This window comes from Heterodontus francisci, chromosome 6 (genome assembly GCF_036365525.1).
Source record: "Heterodontus francisci isolate sHetFra1 chromosome 6, sHetFra1.hap1, whole genome shotgun sequence".
Classification (NCBI taxonomy): Eukaryota; Metazoa; Chordata; class Chondrichthyes; order Heterodontiformes; family Heterodontidae; genus Heterodontus; species Heterodontus francisci.
The window spans coordinates 115,405,920-115,420,809 of NC_090376.1; the positions used below are offsets into that span (position 1 = coordinate 115,405,920).

The 14,890-nt window shown below is 44.5% G+C and overlaps 1 protein-coding gene across 8 annotated transcripts in view; it reads left to right on the plus strand.

The window, feature by feature from the left end:
* The window catches only part of LOC137371482 (nectin-1-like), a 250,457-nt gene that overhangs the window by 87,308 nt on the left and 148,259 nt on the right, over positions 1 to 14,890 (plus strand). For all 8 annotated transcript variants that reach the window (XR_010975229.1, XR_010975231.1, XR_010975230.1 and 5 more), the window contains one exon: positions 12,537 to 12,839. Coding sequence is in view for 5 of the 8 variants with exons in the window: in XM_068034145.1 (XP_067890246.1) it covers positions 12,537 to 12,839 (303 nt within the window). In the remaining 3 variants the exon portion in view is untranslated. The remainder of the gene's footprint in view (positions 1 to 12,536; positions 12,840 to 14,890) is intronic.

Consider the following 14,890-nt stretch of genomic DNA (forward strand, 5'->3'; position numbering starts at 1 on the left):
TACCTACACTAGGGGCAATTTACAGTGGCCAATTTACCTATCAACCTGCAAGTCTTTGGCTGTGGGAGGAAACCACAGTACCCGGCAGAAACCCACGTAGTCACAGGGCCAACTTGCAAACTCCGCACAGGCAGTACCCAGAACTGAACCCAGGTCGCTGGAGTTGTGAGGCTGCGGTGCTAACCACTGCGCCACTGTACCACCCCTTAGATTACAGGACAATATAGATGGGCTGTTAAGATGGACAGAGCAGTGGCAAATGGAATTTAATCCTGAGAAGTGTGAGGCGATGCATTTTGGGAGGACTAACAAGGCAAGGGAATATACAATGGATCGTAGGACCGTAGGAAGTACAGAGGGTCAGAGGGACCGTGGTGTATTTGTTCATAGATCACTGAAGGCAGCTGTACAGGTAGATAAGGTCGATTGGAAAGCTTATGGGGTCCTGCCTTTATTAGCCGAGGCATAGAATATAACAGCAGGGACGTTATGGTGGAGCTGTATAAAACTCTAGTTAGGCCACAGCTGGAGTACTGTGTACAGTTCCGATCGTCACACTTTAGAAAGGATGTGATTGCATTGGAGAGGGTGCAGAGGAGATTCAACAGGATGTTGCCTGGGCTGGAGCATTTCATCGAAGAAGAGAAACTGGATAGGCTAGCATTGTTTTCTTTCGAGCAGCGAAGGCTCAAGGGGGACCTGATTGAAGTATACAAAATTATGAGGGGCATAGATATGGTAGATAGGAGGAAACTTTGGGGCAGGAGGTTTAGAGGGGATTTGAGGAAAAATTTTGTCACCCAGAGAGTGGTTGGAATCTGGAACACACTGCCTGAAGGGGTAATAGAGGCAGGAACCTTCACAACATTTAAGAGTATTTAGATGAGCACTTGAAACGCCACAGCATACAAGGCTACGGGCTGGAAAATGGGATTAGAATAGATAGGTGCTTGATGGCCAGCACGGACATGATGGGTCAAAGGGCCTGTTTCTGTGCTGTATAACTCTATGACTCTTAAGACTCTATGACCAGTTTAGCCCACTCATTTAACCTATCAAGGTCCCTTAGCAACTTTCTGCATCCATCCACACTATTTAACGACAGTGCTACCCAACTTAGAGTCATAGCATCATAAAGTTATTTAGGAATAGAAGGAGGCCATTTGGCCTGTCAAATCCATGCTTGTCCTCTGCGGAGCAATCCAGTCAGTCCCACTCCACCATTTCATCCTGGTAGCCCTGCAAGTTTATTTCCTTCAAGTGCCCATGCAATTTCCTTTTGATTGTCTCCACTTCCATCACTCGTAGGCAAGCTCCAAGTCATTACCACTTGCTGCATAAAAAAAGTTCTTCCTCACATTCCCCCTGCATCTCCAGCCCAAAACTTTCAAACTGTGTCCCCTAGTCCTTGTACCCTCAGTCAATGGGAACAGTTTTTCCTTGTGTAACTGAACTAAGCCTGTCAAATTCTTATACTCCTCTACAAATCTCTCCTCAATCACCTTTGCTTCAGGGAGAACAACCCCAACATTTCCAACCTAGCCTCACACTAAAATCCCCCATCCCTGGAACCATTCTGGTAAATCTTCTGTGCACCTTATCAAGGACTGTCACATCCTTCCTAAAGTGTGGTGACCAGAACTGGACGCAGTACTCTAGTTGGGGCGTAACCAGAGCTTTATAAATGTTCAGTACAACATTCCAGTTCTTGTATCTTGAACATTCCTTGTTTCAGTCCTACTCAGGTCCCCTCCCACAACTCTTTCTATAGTCTATAGAATGTGCAGGAACAGAGGGACCTGGGGGTGCATTTGATCTTTGAAGGTGGCAGGACAGAGCGAGAGCAGTTAGCAAAGCATAAACAGGCAGTTCAGGAATCTCCTGTGGCTATTCCCCTGCAAAACAGATATACTGCTTTGGATACTGTTGGGGGGAATGGCCTCTCAGGGAAAAGCAGCAACAGCCCAATTCGTTGCACCATGGTTGGCTCTGCTGCACAGGGGAGGAGTAAAAGTGTGGGAACGCAATAGTTATAGGGAATTCAATTGTAAGGGGAATAGATAGGCATTTCTGTGGCCGCAAAAGAGACTCCAGGATGGTATGTTGCCTCCCTGGTGCTAGGGTCAAGGATGTCTCAGAGCAGTTACAGGACATCCTGAAGTGGGAGCCTGAAATGGTCGTGGTACACATTGGTACCAGTGACAAAGGTTAAAAAAAGGATGAGGTCCTAAAAGCAGAATATAGGAAGTTAGAAAGTAAGTTGAAAAGTAGGACCTCAAAGGTAGTGATCTCAGGATTAATACCAGTGCCACGTGTTAGTCAGAGTAGAAATAGCAGGATATATCGGATGAATACGTGGTTGAAGAGATGGTGTGAGGGGGAGGGTTTTAGATTCCTGGGACATTGGGACTGGTTCTGGGGGAGGTGGGACCAGTACAAACTGGACGGGTTACACCTCGGCAGGACCGGGACTGATGTCCTAGGGGGAGTATTTGTTAGAGTGGTTGTGGAAGGTTTAAACTAAAATGGCAGGGGGATGGGAACCTTTGCAAGGAGTCAGAGGAGGGGGGATCAAAGACAAGAACAAAAGACGGTTAGGGGAATAAGAAAAGTGAAAGGCAGAGAAATCAAGGGCCAGAATCAAACAGGGCCACAGTGAAAAATAGTGGGAAGGGGCCAAGTAATGTTAAAAAGACAAGCCTTAAGCTTTGTGCATTAACACACAGAGCATTCGCAATAAAGTGGATGAATTAATCGCGCAAATAGATGTAAATGGGTATGATATAGTCGGGATTACGGAGACATGGCTGCAAGGTGACCAGGGATGGGAAATGAACATCCAGGGGTATTCAGTATTTAGGAAGGACAGACAAACAGCAAAAGGCAGTGGAGTTGCATTGCTGGTTAAAGAGGAAATTAATACAATAGTGAGGAAGGCTATTAGCTCTGACGATGTGGAATCTGTATGGGTAGAGCTGAGAACCACGAAGGGGAAAAAAATGTTAGTGCGGATTATATATAAACCCCCAAACTGTAGTGGTGATGTTGGGAATGGCATTTAACAGAAAATTAGAGACGCATGCTATAAAGGAACATCTGTAATTATGGGTGACTTTAAACTGCGTATAGATTGGGCAAATCAAATTAGTCACAATACTGTAGAGGAGGAATTCTTGGAATGTATACGGGATGATTTTCTGGACCAACACGTTGAGGAACCAACTAGAGAACAGACCATCCTAGACTGGGTATTGTGTAATACAGTCATAGAGTCGTACATCATAGAAACAGGCCCTTTGGCCCATGCCTATCAATACTAATCCCACCTGCCTGCATTAATTCCATATCCCTCTATGCCTTGCTCATTCAAGTACCTGTCCTGATGTCTCTTAAATGTTGCTACTGTTCCTGCCTCCACCACCTCCTCAGGCAGCTCATTCCAGATACCCACTATCCTTTGTGTGAAAGATTTACCCCTTTGATCCCCTTTAAACCTCCTCCCTCTCACCTTAAATCTATGCCCTGTTTTAGTCACCCCGACCATGGGAAACAGACTCTGGCTATCTACCCTATCTATGCCTCTCATCATTTTATATACCTCTATCATGTCCCCTCTCAGCCTCCTTCGCTCCAGGGAAAACAGACCCAGCCTATCCAATCTCTCCTTATAACTCAAGCTCTCCAAACCAGGCAACATCCTTGTGAAACTTTTCTGCACCCTCTCCAGCTTAATCACATCTTTCCTGTAGTGCGGCGACCAGAACTGCACACAGTACTCCAAATGCAGCCTAACCAACGTTATGTACAACTGTAACATGACGTCCCAACTCCTGTACTCAATGCCTTGGCCGATGAAGGCAAGCATGCCATACACCTTCTTCACCACCCTGTCTACATGTGTTGCCACTTTCAGGGAACTATGTACTTGCACCCCAAGGTCTCTCTGCTCAACAACACTCCCCAGGGCCCTGCCATTCACTGTATATGTCCTGTCCTGGTTTAACTCCCCAAAATGCATCACTTCACACTTGTCGACATTAAATTCCATTTGCCACTCCCTTGCCCACTTTCCCAGTTGATCTATATCCTGTTGTAACCTTAGACAACCTTCTTCACTGTCCACTATACCACCAATTTTGGTGTCATCTGCAAACTTACTAATCATGCCCCTTACATTCACATCCAAGTCATTAATATATATGACAAACAACAGAGGGCCCAGCACCGATCCCTGCAGCACACCACTGGTCACCGGCCTCCAATCTGAAAAGCAACCCTCCACTACCACCCTCTGCCTCCTATCACCAAGCCAATTTTGTATCCAGTTTGCTAGCTCACCCTGGATCCCATGTGTTCGAACCTTCCGGACCAGCCTACCAGGCGGGACCTTGTCAAAGGCCTTGCTAAAGCCCATGTAGACAACCTCCATCGCCCTGCCCTCGTCAATCCTCTTGGTCATGTCCTCGAAAACCTCAATCAAATTTGTGAGACATGATTTCCCACGCACAAAGCCATGCTGACTATCCTTAATCAGACCTTGCCTTTCCAAATGCATTTTAATCCTGTCTCTCTGAATCCCTTCCAATAACTTTCCCACCACTGATGTAAGCCTCACCAGCCAGTAGTTCCCTGGCTTATCCCTGCTGCCCTTCTTAAATATAGGCACAACATTAGCCATCCTCCAGACTTCCGGTACCTCACCCATGGCTAACGATGATACAAAAATCTCTGCCAGGGTCCCAGCAATCTCCTCCCTTGCTTCCCATGGCATCCTAGGATAGACCTGGTCAGGCCCTGGGGATTTATCCACCTTAATGCGCTTCAAAACCTCCAACACATCCTCCTTTGTAATGTTGATTTGCTCCTTGATATCGGTGTTCCCTCCCTTGAACTCACTAGCTTCCATGACCTTCTCCATGGTAAATACGGATGAGAAATATTCATTTAAGACCTCATCCATTTCCCATGGCTCCACACATAGATTGCCACATTGATCCTTAAGGGGACCTACTCCCTAGCTACCCTTTTACTCTTAACATACTTATAGAATCTTTAAGGATTTACCTTTATCTTATCTGCCAAGGAAATCTCATGGCCCCTTTTCTCCCTCCTAATTTCCTTCTTAAGTGTAGTCCTACATCCCCTATACTCCTCAAGGGACTCGCTCAATCTTAGCTGCCAAATGAGAGAGGAATAATTGACAATCTAGTTGTGTGAGACCCCTTGGGGATGAGCGACCATAATATGATAGAATTCTTCATCAAGCTGGAGAGTGGCATAGTTGATTCGGAGACTAGGGTCCTGAATCTTAGTAAAGGAAACTACAAAGGTATGAGGCGCGAGTTGGCTATGATGGGTTGGGAAACCTTACTTAAAGGGATGATGGTGGAAAGGCAATGACAAACATTCAAAGAGCGCATGGATGAGCTGCAACAATTGTTTATCCCTGTCTGGCGCAAAAGTAAAACGGGAAAGGTAGCCAAACCATGGCTTACAAGGGAAATTAGAGATAGCATTAGATCCAAGGAAGAGGCATATAAATTTGCCAGAAAAAACAAGAGACCTGAAGATTGGGAGCAGTATAGAATTCAGCAAGGGATTGATTAAGAAGGGGAAAATAGAGTATGAGAGCAAGCTTGCAGGGAACATAAAAACTGACTGTAAAAGTTTCTATAGGTATGTGAAGAGAAAAAAGATTGGTGAAGACAAAAGTAGGAGAATATTGGAAAATCATGACTTGAGCATCTACCTACTCACCTTTCCTTGCATACTTCTAATAACCCAGAGGTGGAAGCCATCAGGCCCTAGAAATCTGCCTGTATTTAGTCTTCATTATCATTCTTTTCACTTCTATTAAATCTAGTAATTTCCTCCCCTTGATTTATTATTACTTTTCCTCACTTCTCTAGTACTTTATCCTTATCTTCTACTTTATAGACCATTATATAGACGGGACTTTACAGAGTAATTGGCGTTGGGCTCATGGTGGGGTGTATGGGGGAGGTGGATGATCGTTCCGGCAGTGGCCCGCCACGGAGCCCGACGCTGAGAGGGCCGGCCTGATATTCCCGGCAGCGGCGAGGCTCCATGGTTGCTCCCCGCCGTTGGGCGACGGGACCCGGCTTTGAATATTTAAATTCATGGCATGAATACATTTAAATAAACTTAACTTCCAATCTTACCGTTGGGCCATGATCTTCTGAGCGGCTGCCGGCACTCCCTCCTCTTCACTTTTCCGCCCAGCAAAAGCAGGCACCACAGTGGTGGGGAAGTGGGAAACTTAAAATTTTTAGTGCGGGGGGGTGAGAAACGGGGTCAAATTTTCATCACTGGTGTAGGGGATGGTGGGGAGGGGTGACCTGTGCACTTTGTTCAGTTTGTTTGGGGGAAAGGTCATGTTTGAAAGGTAAGTGTTTTGGGGGGAGAGGGCAGATAATTAGTTTTATTGTTATTGGGAGATGGGCAAGGGGTGATAGATTTTTGATCGGAACTGCGAAGAGTGTTAACTTTAAAAATGTAAATTAGCCGGCTGCCCTTTAAAAATGGCACCAGCGCCTGCGCACAGGCAGCTGACGCATTGCTGGCATCGGAGAGTCCGCCCCATCCACGTGATAGTGGGTGGCAGCCCGACTGGGTTATTAGCATGGGCTGCCACAAGCAAGACCGCAGCAGCATGGGGCCACCATTTTTTTGCCCGTCGCCACTCCCGGTGGCAGGAAAAGAAAATCCAGCCCATTGTCATAGAGTCGTACAGCATAGAAACAGGCCCTTCGGCCCACTGCGTCCATGCCGACCATTATGCCTATCTATGCTAATCCCACCTGTCTGTATTAATTCCATATCCCTCTATGCCTTGCTCATTCAGGTACCTGATCAGATGCCTCTTAAATGTTGCTACTGTTCCTGCCTCCACCACCTCCTCTGGCAGCTCATTCCAGATACCCACTATTCTTTGTGTGAAAGATTTACCCCTTTGATCTCCTTTAAACCTCCTCCCTCTCACCTTAAATCTATGCCTTCTAGTTTTAGTCACCCTTACCGTGGGAAACAGACTCTGGCTATCTACCCTATCTATGCCTCTCATCATTTTATATACCTCTATCATGTCCCCTCTCAGCATCCTCCACTCCAGGGAAAACACACCCAGCCTATCCAATCTCTCTTTATAACTCAAGCCCTCCAAACCAGGCAACATCCTTGTGAATCTTTTCTGCACCCTCTGTAGCTTAATCACATCTTTCCTGTAGTGCGGTGACCAGAACTGCACACAGTACTCCAAATGCGGCCTAACTAACTTTATGTACAACTGTAACATGACGTCCCAACTCTTGTACTCAGTGCCTCGGCCGATGAAGACAAGCATGCCATACGCCTTCTTCACCACGCTGTCTACCTGTGTTGCCACTTTCAGGGAACTATGTACTTGCACCCCAAGATCTCTCTGCTCAACAACAGTGTGTGTGTTTAGAAAGTCTGCCATTTCTTGGTTTTCAATTAAAGTATCACCTGCATATGTCTTTAAGGGGCTCTTAGCTCTTAATATGCTTGTAAAATTCTTTAGCGCTGTCCATGATATCACACGCAAGTCTTTTTTCCCAATCCATTTTTGCAGCTCTTACTTCTTTCTTAGTCTCCCATTGCTTTTCTTTATCTCTCCCCGAGTCTGTGAGATCTCTACTGTCATCTAGCTGTGAGAATATAAGAATATAAAAAAACAAGCTGGAATAGGCCATTTGGCCCTTCAAGCCTGCTCCTCCATTCAATAAGATCATGGCTGATCTTCTATTTCAACTCCACCTTCTCGCACTATTCCCTATATCCCTTAATTCCCTTTGTACCGAAAATGTAGCGACCTTTGTCTTGAATGTATGCGATGATTGAGCAATCACAGTTCTCTGAGGTAGAGAATTCCAAAGATTCACTATCCTTTAGGTGAAGAAATTTTTCCTCATCTCAGTCCTAAATGCCCGACTCCTTATTCTGAAACTATGACCCCATGTTCTCGATTCTCCAGCCAGAGGAAACATTTTCTCAGCATCTACCCTGTCAATCTCCTTAGGAATTTTATATGTTTCAATTAGATCACCTCTCATTCTTCTAAACTCCAGGGAATATAGAGCTAGTCTACTCATTGTCTCACCATAGGACAATCCCCTCATGCCAGGAACCAGCCTAGTGAACCTTCTGAATGCAAACATTTCCCAGTCTCACCTAGCAAAAAATATTCTGCTCTTTTATTTTTCCAACCAAACTTTGACACATTGAATTTCATCTGCCATGTTCTTGCCCACTCACCCAAACTGTAGCCCTCTGCAGCCTCTTTGCTTCCTCCTCACAACTTACTTTCTCAGCTAACTTTGTATCATCAGCAAACTTGGATCCATTACACTCAGTTCCCTCATGTAATATAGATTGTAAATAGTTGGGGCCCAAGTCATGATCCTTTCAGCACCCAACTGCCAACCTGAAAATGTTTATTCCTACTCTTTGTTTTCTGTTCAATAACCAATCCTCAATCCATGCTAATATATAATCCGCAATCTCATTTGTCCCAATTTTGTGTAATAACCTCGTGTGACATCTTATCGAATGCTTATTGAAAATCTGAACGCATTACATCCACTGGTTCCCCCTTATCCATCCTACTAGTTACATCCTCAAAAAACCCTTAACAGATTTGTCAAACACGATTTCCAAATTCATAAATCCATGTTAATTTTCTCAATTATAAGATGATTTTCTGGGTGTCCTGCTATCACGTCCATAATGATAGATTCTAGTATTTTGTCTACTACTACAGGCTAACTAGTCGATAGTTCCCCATTTTCTCTCTTCCTCCCTTCTTAAATAGCAGGGTTTTATTTGCCACTTTCCAATCCTTGGAAACTGTACTAAAATCCAAGGAGTTCTGGAAGATCAAATCTAATGTATCCATTGTCTCTAGAGCAATCCCTTTTAAAACCCTTACCTTCAGATTACTGACTTATTCAGATTTATTACTAATTCTAAGATGGCTTATTCACTTCCTGGTTCAAGAATATATTGTTTAAGAAAACTGACTTGAATACACTTAAGAAATTCATTGCCTTTGGGAAGAGAGCTGTTCTGCTTCTCCCAGTCTTTTAAAATTAAAGTTGTTATCATTGTTTTTGCAACAAGCTTCTCTGATCTCTTTGTTTAAGCATTCTGCTACTTCTCTAGACAACTTCCACTAAAATGTTGCATGCTTTTTTATTCCTCAATTCTCTCTAAAGCAGGGGGAATTTTATGCTCTCTGCCGCGGTGAGTTTGAGGTAGGGAGAACATTTAATCGGGCGGGGTGGTGGCAGGGTAGGACGCTGCCATCTTCCTGCCTCCACCCCAATTAAGTTCATGGCAGGAAGGCCCATGGACGGCTTTCTTGCCTTGCCACCAATTGAGGTCCTTAAGCGAGCCCCCAGCAAGACCCCAAAAACTTACCCGTTCTCCAGGGCTCGCCGACATCTTCCATCTTCAGCTGGGTTGCAGTCCCAGCAGTGGCCACTGCTGCTGGTGGCTCTACTGGGACAGAGAGCTGCCGGCCCGATGATTGGCCAGCAGCTCCATTAGGCGGGACTTCCTGCCTCAATGAGGTGGAAGTCCCGCCTCAGACCAGTTGAGGGCCTGGGAACTGCAAAATGCGTTATAGATTCCCAGACGGAGGCGGGATCATCACCAACTTTTTGGTCGGTGGATGGCTGCCCTCCACCAAGGGTAATATTTGAGCCCTTGTTTTCCATCACCTCTACTGTATTTTTATCAGTTATTTTAATATTTTATTCATATTTTTCCCTGAACCTGAAATATTTATTTCCCTTTAACATTGTTGTTGATCTGGACTTTGCTTTTGTTATGACCCGGTGAGAAAGGTGTCTAGGGGTCCCTTTCAGCCTTCATCTGGTCTTACCATAACAGGGTTTAATTTTAAACACACCGTGTTTTTAGCTCCCCCTAGGTGAATCCTTGTTCACCGCTTTCCAATTATAAGGCAAAGAAACCAACACAAACAGGTTTTCTTAGGTTTAAAGAAGAAAAGTTGAAATTTATTAAACTTGAACTTAAACTCTAATTCGGTTGACGTGCCCACACTAGCATGCATACGTGATACACACGTGCAAATAGAGATAGAAAAGAGCAGAAGAAAAGTAAAGTGGAAAGGTTTGAGGCAATACCTGAAGAGTTGTTGTTAGCGGTTCTTTGAGCTCACTGTAGAGTCCTTGATTGTAGGTAGATCTTGCTTTGCATTGGGGCCCAGTAATTTTCTTAAACCTTTTTCGCTGTAGGAGACTTTTCTCTCTTGGGGTTCAGTGGATTCAGAGGCTTGTGAGAAAGAGATGGGAGCAGACAGGAGAAATCTTCAGTCCAGGAGCAAACAGTCTTTCTGAGTTCAAACTCTCTGTGGCCAGTTCAAAAGAAAACCCTGGAACAGCCAGTTAGTCATGTGACCAGCTGGTCTAACCAGTCTTGGCCCTTGTGGATTGTATCCTCCTTAGCAGGCTCTGGAATGCACTTCCTCACCTTCGATGTCTAAGTATGTAAAAAAAATTTCCAGCCACGGCTGGAAATCATTACAAATCATTACCTCGTTCCAACAACAGTTAAAAATCAATGTTCATGACAAAATTGATGTGCCTCATTCTTGGCAGGTCGGGGCCGAGCATGACATTTTCATCACTTTTTCTTATCTTTAGTCTATTTTCACTTTTACCTCTGCCTGGGCCCACCCCAGTTTATTGGTTTAAAATCTTTTTTACGACCCTGTTTATCCCATCAGCTAGGACCTTGATCCCAGCTGCAGCCTGTCCCAGCAATGGATCCCAGTACATGAAATGGAACCCCTCATTCTTACATTAAACCTTTAACCCCATGTGTTTACTTTCCTAATCTGTGTGTTCCTGTGCCAATTTGCATGTGGCTCTGGAAATGATCCTGAGATTATTAACCCTGTCTTTTAATTTAGTACCCAGCTCTTGATACTCCATCATCAGTACCTTCATCTTGTTCTTTCCTCTATCATTGGTCCCAACATGGACCCGAAAAACTCAATCTTCCCAATCTCTTTTCAATTTCCTTTCCAGCCCTTACCCCCGCATCATGTTGAAAACATACCCTTTGGTACTCTTGTTTGTGACTGCAGAGGTTGCTATCCATCCGTCTAATTATTAAAGCCTCTATACCTGCCATGTTTCTATTCTGTCCCTACGCCTTTTGGTGCCTTCTGCTCCACGATGCCCTGGACAGCATTGTGGCAGTTCTTCCCATAGCATTTCTCCTTATCCTCGTAGGTAGCAAGTATATTGTACCTGTGGGATAGGACCAGTGTTTGTGGGACCTCCCCGAGGTTCCCCCTATCCTGCTGACTGACAGTCACACTCTCCCCTTACTGCATCTGTGCTTTCCTCTGAGGTGTGACTGTACTCTGGAGAAAACTATCCAGAAATTTGTGTGTCTCCTTAACATATTAGAGTATCTTCTCTCTTGTACTCCTGCTCACTGACTCTGAGCTTGAGTGACTCGAGGCAGAGACACTTCCTGCAGATGTAGCAGTCTGGCAGAGTCTCGCTGTCGATAAACTTCCACACACTGCAGTTCCAACACTGACTGTGCTGCCGTTTCTAATCTTTATTATTAGTTAGCCGCAATTTATTACTAGAACTCATAGCACAACTTGAGTCTATGTTATATTCAATAGATGGATTTTAGCCTGATTTCAAATTAATTGGTAATTAATTACTCTGAATAATTATTGTTTACATGCTTAACTGTTGATGGATTGGATTATACTTAGCTCAAATTCCTCAGGTCCTGTTGCTCCCTCCTCTATCCTGTTATGAAATCACTGTCAGATGTTTCCCTGTGTTTGTTTTGGTGTGCTCTGCTGGTTCTTATGCTTTTTTAAAGGACAATAGAAACATAAACCTTTAGATGTTGTTTACGATACTGTTGGATACTCTGATGACGGAGTTTATGGCACCAACAGAATGAGCTTGTAACTATCCTGAGGGGCTAGGTTACAGGAAACAGGAGTTGTGGTTCCTTTCACCCATGGAGAAGGAGAGGGGAAATTCCAGTATATAAAGAGAGTTCTGTTGGTGGTGTTGAAAGGCAAACTGCTGTTCTGACTTGTACTAAAAATACTGTTTGCTATTTAAACACTCTAATACATGCACACTTGTGTGTAGATTTTATTTGAAAGAAGTTGAAGATCCTATTAGCCAGTGCTATACATGGGTCTCTGCAAGCTTCGATGGCTGAATGAAATTTTCCCATCTCTGATGTCTTTTTTTTGGTCTTGAAATTCAACAGAGATTCTCCTTCCATTTTCAGCCATTTCAACCATTTCTTTGTGGTTTGAACTTTGCAACCACAGCAGGAGATCCACTGCAAAATTTCAGGGCCACTATCTTGAAACCTAATACAGAGCAAAATGCAGTGCTTTACAATATTAACTCAACATTTGAAAACAAAAAAACTGCTATATGTTCTAAACAATGCTATGTTTTGTTTTCTCACTTTAGTTCCTCCAACTGTTACGGTACAAACGTATCCAGTTCCCTCTCTGGCTGACTGCAGCGAACACATCCTTGTCACCTGTACGGCAGCAAATGCGAAACCAGCTGCCGACATCACTTGGGAAACACCTTTCACTTTACATGCCAATCAGACTATTGCACCTTCTGCTGCGAATGGGACTGTGACTGTCTCCAGCCAATTTCATTTGTGTCCAAACAGATCGCTGCATGGGCAGAATATTTTCTGTGTTGTGGAACATCCAACTCTGAACGCTTCTAAACGATTTCCTTATAAGCTGAATATTTACTGTAATCGCAATTATGTTCAGATTTTCATTATATTTGTTCATGTTTTTAGTAAATATAATGAGACACAAGGACTGAAATAGAATCGATTATGGCCCCATTTTAAATGCCCCCACCTGGCAGAAACTAGGTGAGGGGGCAACCAAATTAACAGGAGCTACTTACTGTCATCAATCATGCTTCCTTCCTGCCATTTACCCCATATTAACCTTCATTTTTGAACAGGCAAGCAGGACACCCATAGGAAGGAGCAGGATCCTGTTTTAAATATGCAGGTCAGGTACAATAATGTCATCAGAACTTGTTCTGCTGTATTAGCCAGCAGCTTCAGTGGCAGGGCGGGGTGGCAATGTCAGGTACCCTGTCAGGCCAAGTCCTCAGGGAGCTGGATCTTGAGTTAGATGATGCCCATCAGGTAAGTTTAAAATTTGTTTTTCCAATTTCCTTGTGAGCTAAGAGGGGCAGGAGTGCTTGGGTATCCCTTGAAGAGATTATAAAACCCTGGCACCCCTCTGCACCACCACCCCACTGACGCCCCACCATCCATTGCCCTGAACTTGCCTCACCTCTAACTGCCAGACTGCCAGGCTCCTTCACTATAGATCCACAACAGTGCCGTCATGCCACCTGTTTGTGTTCCCATTCTGTAGGCCTGGCTGTCTATCTGCCCCACACTGGGGGACTGCAGTATGTCATTGCTTAAATGTACGCTGTCCCTCTTAAAGGGAATTTGGACTGAATAATATCGGTGGATTTTAAATGTTGGCAAAGTGAACACTAGGGCAGAGAGAGGGTTGCAGGTTGAAGGATGCAGTGCTGGAGGCATTAGCGGGGTGGAGATGAGCAGGAGGAGCGACACATGGTTCCACAGGAATACAGCAGGCCCTCAAGGACCACCCTCAGAGGGGAGTGGGAACAGGTGGCTAAGGAGGTTAGCTTTGCGGAACACCTCCGCTCAGTCTGAAAGCATGACCCCAAGCTTCCGGTTGCTTGCCATTTCAACATGTGGGCTCTCATGCCCACATATCTGTCCTGGGCTTGCTGCAGTGTTCCAGTGAATATCAACGCAAGCTCGATGAACAGCATCTCATTTACCGATTAGGCACACTACAGCCTGCCAGACTGAACATTGAGTTCAATAATTTCAGAGCATGACTGGCCCCCCTTTTTATTTTTAGTTCTTTTTTCTTTTTTCTTTGTTTATTTTATTTTACTTGGTTTCATCACTTTTTTTTACCATGTGCCTGCCCACTTTTTTTTCCCATGTTTTTGCTTTGGGCCAATTTTTCTGTCAATTAACACCCTCTCTGCACTAACATTTTGACTTTCAGCACATTATTAATTTATGGTTTGCCTTTGCTCCATGACCTTCTGGTCAGTTATTCTACGTGACCTTGTCCGAGCCAACACCTTCCCTTCTGTTATCTTTTGCCCTGCCCCCACTTTATTTGCTTAAAACCTATTACATTTCTAACCTTTGCCAGTTCTGATGAAAGGTCACTGCCCTGAAATGTTAGCTCTGCTTCTCGCTCCACAGATGCTGCCAAACCTGCTGAGTAGTTCCAGCATTTCTTGTTTTTATTTAAATCATTCAGGATGCTGGCGTTCTATCAGCCAGTTGGGCTGTGTGATGTCAGGATAATGTCGATTCAAGGCCTTCCAGTGCTTGCTGTGGATGCCCCATGTGTGTCTTTCTCATGGAATGCTATAAGGGCTGCGCAGGATGTGGCTGGCAGTGCAAGTCACCCCACAAAAGTGGTGCGAGGCCTTGTGTGATACAGAGGGGAATTTCTAGTCCTATATGTTTCATTAACAACCTTATCGCCTTCACAGATTTGCGTATTTAGACCCCTAGGTTTGTTCCTGCACCCTCTTTATAATTTCACTAGTTTGTATTGCTGCTCCTCATTTTTCCTTCCAAAATGCATCACTTTACACTTCTCTGCATTAAATTTCATCTGCCATATGTCAGTCCATTTCACCTGGCTATGTCCTCCTGAAGTCTGCCTCTATCACTGTTTACTACATTTTCAAGCTTTGTGACATCTGCACAC